Below are 8,361 nucleotides of genomic sequence, written 5' to 3'. Positions count from 1 at the left end.
ATCCTATGTTTGGGTGTGATTTTTCTATGAATTCTTTAACCCAAATCTAGGAAACGTTTTTTAATTTGTTTGATTAGTTCAATGCTCATGCGAAATGTTTGAGGGTTGAAAAACTCACCTTTGTTGCTGGATTTGCATGTTAAGCTTGATGTGCGCCTTCAACAAGATTTTCAGAGCCAATAAAAATTTACAATGAAATGTGGCGAAAAAATGAACCCCCGCTTGAGGGTTTTGATTCATGGAAATGTTACCTTTTCTAGTTCAGATGACATCAAAAATTCATCCATGAAATTCACCCTAAAATTCAGTACCATGATAAGTATGCTCCTTTTTTTTGTGCTTTATTTATGTTGATTGTAGTATGTATTATGTGATTTGAGTGTGGTTAAACGAAAAGATCCTAATATGTTGTTGCATGTATCTTAATTCATGTCTAAGGCTAGATTTCACTATATGTGGTACTATCTTCTGAGAAATCGCTTGGTCTTATGTTTTTGAAGTCTTGTTGTTGTGTAATTCATGATTTAACTCTATTTACTTTGTTTTGTCTTGATTTCGCTTTATTTGCTTAGTTTAGGTGTTGATTTGCTTGAAACTCATTTATCTGTGGTAAGATCTACATAGAACTGCGTGATCTGTGCAATTTTGAGCTAGGGTTTAGTGTTTGACTGATTCTGAACATGAATTGGCTTGCTTGGCTGTTTTTTGGTTGAATTGCTTAAAATTCATTAATTTCTGGTCTATTATGTGTAGAAGCATCTTGATCTAAGGAATCTTAAGCTAGGGTTTAGGGTTTGACTGATTGTGAGCATGAATTGACTTGCTTGGATCTGTTTTGTAACCACTTGTGGAAAAAAGCTCATCTGATGCGGTCAAAATGGGGATTATTGATGCGATTTTGGTCCGCATCACATGGGTCCACAATAGGTAACCAAAAAATCCGATGCGGTTTTTAGTAAGAATCTGATGCGGTCATGAATAACCGCATCAGATTGTGTCTTTTGAAGAATAACAAAAAATTTGTGCGCCTAACCACAAAGGAGGGAAACGAACGAAAAAGTAATGAAAGCCAAAATGAAAGAAAATCACCATACTAAATCACCAAACCATTATAATCTCAAATCACTAAATCAACAAAACCAAATGACTGAATATCACCATACTAAAAGTAGAGAGTAATTTACAAAATCACCAAACCAAATATTAACAGAAAATGACTAGTAAATTACATTATAATTACAAAAAAATACAATAAAAATACAAACAAAGTTCCAAAATAATTACAAAAACTTATACAACAATATAACAAAAAAAAAGAACAAAATATCGAAATTAAAAAGTAAAAAATAAAGTGAAACCCATACCTAAAAAAAAATCTCAAAATGACAATGACAATAAAAATCAGAAATGAAATTGAAAACTTAAAACTAACCTAATTAGAAACGAAAATAAGAAAGTGGAACGAAAATGAAAATTAAAAACAAAAAAAACCCAACCCTAAATGTAGCGACGGTTCGTGACGGTGGTTGTTGACAGCGACGAGCGACAGAGGATGATGAAATCAAAGACAGTTCGTTGGCGGTGTTTGTGGACAGTTCGTTGATGAGCGTTGAGATCGAAGAGATGCGTTGAGATCGACGGTGAAAACGAGAGACGAGACGAGACGAGAGCGTTGAGATCTGGTTTTAGGGTTTGTAAGAGGAGAGGCGTCGTTCTTTGAAGTGAGAGGAGAGGCGCCATTCTGTGAAGTGAGAGGGGGAAGAGGAGAAGAGTTGGGGTTATGAGAGAGAGAGGGGGGACGGGTTATGAGAGAGAGGGGGGGACGGGTTATAGGTTATAGGTTATGAGAGAGAGGGGGGACGGGTTATGAGAGAGGGGAGAGGCTGGGCCACGCACGGAACATGGGCCACGCAAGGAAGCTAACTTTAAAAAAGTACGAAAATCTGATGCGGTCCACCAAACCGCATCAGATTAAAAAAAAACCGCAGCAGTTTTTTAATCTGTTGCGGATTTTTGAGGACCGCATTAGATTTTTTTGGCCAAATTTCCTTCTCATTTTTTGGTTGATTTTCGGATGTGGTTTTACAAAAACCACATCTGATACTAAGTGACATATAAGGTTAATTTTTTCCACTAGTGAACACCTCGTAATTCTCTTTTTCCTAAAATACTTTTCAAATATATAACTTAGAGAATCATCAATGCATTATCGCCCGTGTGATAACGTATATTCAGAATAATAAATAATTAAACATTCACAACTATATTTCTTTTATCTTCGGATTAAATAAGTGATCATACAACTTACAACCCAAAATTAATTCCGTCTTTATTCCAATCCTTCTTATTTGTTGAACCTAGCGAACAACAAACTTATCTTTCAAAGGTATAAATTATCAACTTACCAAATAAGGCTCATAGTCCTTATAGAGTACTGAAAATAATAATATAAGGGAACACATGATTCAATCATGATCCAAGTTAATAATAAATATATCAATTCCCCCCATGTGATTAATAAATAAAGTTCCCAACCAACATGCATCCATATTCCGTACAAACATGATATAAATCTCATAATTAAATCTCATAGTTAACATGTTCGCACACAGGCATACACATGTAAAATCCAACATAATAGCAATCATATATGAACTCACAAAGTTCCTATACATGATACTACATAACTTTCCTTCCTAAAATCATGATACTACATCAAACAACACATAGGTATTTATGTACCTTGTGTAGACAAATTGATATGCCACTCTTAATCGACTTTAGAAATCGCCTACAAAGAAATTTCTGCCTAAAACAACCAATAGAATTTCTAATCAATACTCCAAATAAATTCCAGCAACTTTAAAATACTTAAAAGTTGTTTTTATCATTAAAACTTTGATTACTCATATTCCTTAGCATAGTACTACTATACTAGTCATGAAAACCCATAAAAATCCATTAATAACAACATTTTTAAAATTCCAGCAACTTATAAATTATTAAAACTTCCTTTAAACATATTTAAACATGCTCAAATTCATAAGTTAAACCAATTTCATAGTTTATAACATGCTACTATGATTTCCCAATCTTTAACACCCTAAAAGTCCATGCTTTGATAATTAAAAATTCAATTTAAACATAATAATCGAATCTGAATTTTTATTCTTTCAATACGTTATTTATATAATCATAGATTTATCATTAAAACATTAAATTAAAGCTTCTAATCATATTTAGTACTGAAACAAAACATAAAAAACATAATCCTTGCTTTAACCAAAACTTGAGGATCGGAAGAAGAAAAGTAATCAAACCAATACAAGAAAGAGGAACAAGAGGAAGGATGCCGGCGTGCAGGCAGCAGCAGCTCAGCAACCTAGTGGTCGGCGGTGGTGGTGGTGTTGTGGAGTGGGGAAGTTTCTTGTTGAAGAAGAAAGTGTATTCTGAAAGAAAAGAAAAGAAAGGAGGAAGAAAACGTGAAGAGAGAAGAAAGAAAATAGGGGCCGGTTTTCCTTGTGTGGGAGAGGAGAGAGACTTTTATGTGGGTAAAATATTTGGGCTTAAGGTATTTATAAGTAAGTTTTCCTTTTGGGCTTAGGAATAGGCAATTGGATTTCAAGTAGGATTGAATAGGATTGATGAATAAACTCCTAACATTTATTAGAAATTTCTTTTCCTAGTTCAATTAGTATTTGCATTCCTCAAGCCCATTTAAAATCATTTTTCAAATCCAAATAGTATTTCAAATATTTTTTAAAGCATGCCTTAACAAAAATATTTTAACTTCCTTAAATTTTTTAAAATAATTCCTTTGACTTTCAAAATAGTCAACCTTTTAAATAAGTAAATTATTTAAAACTAAATTATATTTAAATATAAATTTATATATACTAAAATAAAATCCATAAATTTACGGGGGGTTACAGTCTACCCCTCTTAAAAGAAGTTTCGTCCCGAAACTTGACACAAAAACTCCCATATTTCGAAAAATTATTTGATCTCAATTTTCATTTGAGAAATACTTACATTACTCGTGGACACACTTTTCAATGCGGAGAATTTATTTATTTTGCACCAATATGTGCAAATCACCAGTTTTGATTAAAATGGCCAACTTTCTCTCTTTTAATAACTTTATGAGAATAGATTATATAAACTTGTTTTTTTTTTTCTTAAACTCACTACTGCACAGTGACCCCCACCCCGTCAGCAATTGTGCTAAAGCTAATATAGGAATAAAAAAGGTGGAGGGAGTATTAATGAATGTGAAGGGGAGGAGGACTAGCAATGGTCTTTAAGTAATTTTTTCATATAGTCCAATCTATTCCCTCACTAATCAAATAAAATATTGTCAATATTTTATATTTTTTCACACATTAGTTCCCATTCCCTATCCCACTTTCTAGTTCTCAATCTCCCATTCTCATATAACCTCCACCAACCTAAGAGATATATTCCAAGATGTTACATGATACGACGTATTAAAGGTGCAAGTATTAGCGAAGATGACAATCTAACAATCTTTGCATCAATGTGGGGCACAAACCCAAATAAAAAATAAATATCTATACCTTTCTATCAAGCTTTATAAATAAATATTTTGTATTGATTGTCGATTCTACAACCTCAAATTATCAATCACAAAACCTATAAATGAAATCACACACGAAACCAAAATTGTGTATCTATCATTCTTTATATACTTATTATTACACTCGAGTCTAGAAAGTGGAACTAAAGTCATAGACTTTTAATAATCACTATCAGAATTTTTTTTGGACCTGGTTAGACTTTATAGATAGATAAAAGTTGGCTCATAAAAACACATTTATCGGGTAAAACTTCGTCCGGCCATCGACATATAGGCCCAAAGTATAAATTTTCCCTAACCTAGCAAAAGTTAGCTGTAATGACCCTTGATCATTGATCATCTCAGGTCTATTATAAAATCCAAAACTGGTACTAGTAAAGTAGTACAACAGCAACATATTATGAATATAATGGAGCAAGTTTGAGCAACTAACCACTTCTCTTGTTTCTTGCTAGCTTGCTCCACTATTACCTAAACTTGCCAGCATGCATGCTGCATGCATGGAAAAAAGATAAAACTAACCCATTACCATCATCTATATAGTCCTTCATGGTACCTTGTTCCTCTTTAAGCAATCTCCTCAAATATCATCTCATCCTCATCTTTAATTAACATAGTTGCCAAAGGATTAATATTTTCATCCCCAAAAGAAAAATGTCGCAACACGAATCTTCAACTATCACTATCCAAGAGCCAAAATCAGAGGCAAGAGGCAAAGTTGGGGCCATGAAAGTTGTTACAGCTATGGGATCAGGAGGTGGAGCTGTTAAAAGAGGGCTAGCCATTTTCGACTTCGTCCTTAGACTGGCTGCTTTAGCTGCTGCTCTAGGTGCTACTATTGCCATGGGAACCAGTGATCAAACGCTCAATTTCTTTACCCAATTCTTCCAGTTTCGTGCTCAATATGATGATCTCCCTGCTTTCTCGTAAGTTCACTCTAATACTCCTTAATCCCTATACATACATACTAGTCCTATGCACGCGTGCAAAATCAAATGAAAACTGTTTTGAAATTTAATAGACCTTTTGTGTAATTTCGCATTGTTTTCTTTTAAAAAATGGAAAAAACGAGTTTGATTGTTTTAAGAAAAATTTGACAAAAAAAAACCTTTTAAAAGTTCAATTTTGCAAAAAAAATAAACCTTCTAAACCATGCTTTGCAAAAACAAAATCACAAACTCAATTTTCTTTGATAAGATCAAGATGAAACCTATTCACATCTTCCAGTGTGGTTTTTGAGATGCGTAGGGTGACCCTTCTATCATCCTTTCCTTATTTTCATTAACCGCAACACCATCCGTACGCATGTCAAAAATCACATCGGAAAATAGGAGTAGTTTTCATCTTTAAAAAAAAATCACGTTTGTGTTTTTTTTTTTTGGCAAAGAATACTTTAAAAGATTTTTTCTGGCAAATTTCCTCGTTTTTATTTGTGTGTATATTTTTAATTTAGGATCGACAACAAGTTCTCCCTCTTTCCTTATGTAATAGAGAAAAACTCCATCTTAAATTGTTTGGTTTTTTTAAAGTCTAAGTTCATTGATTTATACCATATGTTTCTTAAATATATAAGAAAACGTATTATCATGTGAAGCTCGTTAGATTCATTCCTTTATATATTTTCAAATCATCAACTTTTTTGATATATTTATATAGTATGTAATATAGGGGCGCTAATCGAGTTGTGCAGCATGCGAGCAGCTCGAACTCGCTCTACTTGAATTAGCTCGAGCTCGCTCGATTCTGCTCGAAACTCGATAACCTTGCACACAATTCGATTGTTTTTCAATTAATTTCTGTTTGAAATAAGAAAATACATTAACACTCAATAAAAATAAGTTGATCTTGTATAATAAGAAATAAATTGCAACGAAAAAAAGATATAATAATCAAATGCCTAGGATTCAATGTGAACCTAAACTTTAAACAAGCAGCTTGTGAGCAACTTGACTCAACTCAAAATTTAGTGAGCAGTACGGGTCGAGCAACCCTGTGGTCGTGATAGACTCTCTCGATTAGCACCCATAATGTAATGAAAGATATTGTTGGTTCAACAACAATTAGATAATGACGTTCATCTTTACATTTGGTAATTAAATATGGTGAAAGTTAGTGTATGAATTATGCAAAAGTCAATATGATGCATCTACTAAGAATTAGAGGAAGTATACGCTATGTTAATACTACTATATATAAGTCTATAACGTTACGTATGTACGTGAAACTGCAGCTTTTTTGTGGCTGCTAATGCGGTGGCAAGTGGATACTTGGTGCTCTCCTTGCCATTCTCCATCGTTAGCATAGTGAGGCCACAAATTACTGGTGTGAGGCTTCTACTCATCATCCTCGACACGGTAAAAATCTACTATTTCATTTCAACATTATTATATACACAAAATTTTACTTGTTTCAAATAAGCATCTGTCTATCTATATTGAAGTAATTCCATAACGTTATCATCAACAATTCACAAAGATATATATGTAAGGATGGAATGAAAATAATTGTTGAAATTGAGACCTTGAAAATAATGTTACAGGTAGCAGTAGCACTTGTATCAGCAGGAGCAGGCGCAGCAGCAGCCATAGTGTACTTGGCGCACAAGGGCAACACTCAGATCAACTGGGGGGCTATCTGCCAGCAGTTTGGCAGCTTCTGTGAGCGCATCAGTGGAGCCGTCGTTGCTTCTTTTATTGCTGCTTTTATCTTCATTCTTCTTGTTATAATCTCCGCAAGCTCCCTTAAGAGAAACTAAATTATCTTTGTAGGGTGTTTTAATTTTACTTCCATTTGTGTGAGAAATCAAATGTAGCTTTTAACTTTGTTTCTGCACCTCTTTTTCTTTTTCTCTCTTTATAATCTTATTCTGGACTTGTAAATTTAAGTATGGTTGTATGAAGTTTGTGATGGAGTTTTTGTGCATAATCTTGTTTACTTCTCAGTGTTCTCAGTTGTTTAATTTCATATCATAGGTCAAACAAGAATTACCGAAAATATATTTGTGCCATACTGCCATATATCTCTATTATATAAGGGAAGGGGAGCAACGGTGTCCTCTTTTGAAATGCCTATTTTGCTCCCTTCCCTTCCTAAATTACAAAAGGAATGTCAAAATCAAAATCACACTCAAAGAAAACTACCGAAAATTAATTTATAACACTCACTCACAAATCACTTAAAGAAAAAACTTTACAAATCACTCATATAATTGAGAAAATCACGTTATAAAAATCACGCAAATCACTCAAATAATCGGGAACTTTATTAAAACTTAAAATTAACATACAAACTAAAACTAATAAACTAGAACGTCAATACATACAAAAACATTTACAAAAATTTACTTACAAATCACTATTCTCAAGAACCATTCACAATTAATGGTGGGTCATGATAAAAATAGAGGTGTATTGGTAGTGAAATCGGAAATTTAAAGTTAGACAAGGTAAAAAATTATTTACTTTTTTATAGTGTTTAGAATTTAGAAGCTATTACTCTACTTAATTCAAAAATCAACTAAAAAATTATAATATTAGAAATCATAAATAAATTCAATAAAATTTCTTTTTGGTTCATAGAATTTTAACTTTCAAAAGTAAAAAAAAAAAAGACAAAAATAATGGTGAGAGACTTAAGTGACGGAAACTAAACCAATCAAATTTTGCAACTAAAAACAATTATACTTCATATGTCTAATGTTCAAATTTTGACTCTTATACCGAAGAAAATCGAGTTTCTGTTTCGAAAAAAAAGTCAAGAACGCA

The 8,361-nt window shown here is 32.9% G+C and overlaps 1 protein-coding gene across 1 annotated transcript; it reads left to right on the top strand.

The window, feature by feature from the left end:
- The first annotated feature begins 5,153 nt into the window (after positions 1 to 5,153).
- On the top strand, positions 5,154 to 7,533 carry LOC104889278 (casparian strip membrane protein 3). Its single transcript, XM_010674471.4, has 3 exons — positions 5,154 to 5,523; positions 6,828 to 6,951; positions 7,137 to 7,533. Exons 1-3 carry the CDS (start codon positions 5,252 to 5,254, stop codon positions 7,350 to 7,352), a joined length of 612 nt encoding a protein of 203 aa, XP_010672773.1. The 5' UTR covers positions 5,154 to 5,251; the 3' UTR covers positions 7,353 to 7,533.
- Positions 7,534 to 8,361: the final 828 nt, after the last annotated feature.

The sequence above is a fragment of the Beta vulgaris genome, chromosome 3 (genome assembly GCF_026745355.1).
Source record: "Beta vulgaris subsp. vulgaris cultivar EL10 chromosome 3, EL10.2, whole genome shotgun sequence".
In the NCBI taxonomy this organism is placed as follows: Eukaryota; Viridiplantae; Streptophyta; class Magnoliopsida; order Caryophyllales; family Amaranthaceae; genus Beta; species Beta vulgaris.
This window is presented reverse-complemented; position numbering and strand designations above follow the sequence as displayed.

Coding starts and splice junctions, on each gene's coding strand:
- LOC104889278 (XM_010674471.4), top strand. CDS start 5,252: ATGTCGCAACACGAATCTTCAACTATCACTATCCAAGAGCCAAAATCA. Junction 5,524..6,827: donor GATGATCTCCCTGCTTTCTC/GTAAGTTCACTC, acceptor GTGAAACTGCAG/CTTTTTTGTGGCTGCTAATG. Junction 6,952..7,136: donor TACTCATCATCCTCGACACG/GTAAAAATCTAC, acceptor ATAATGTTACAG/GTAGCAGTAGCACTTGTATC.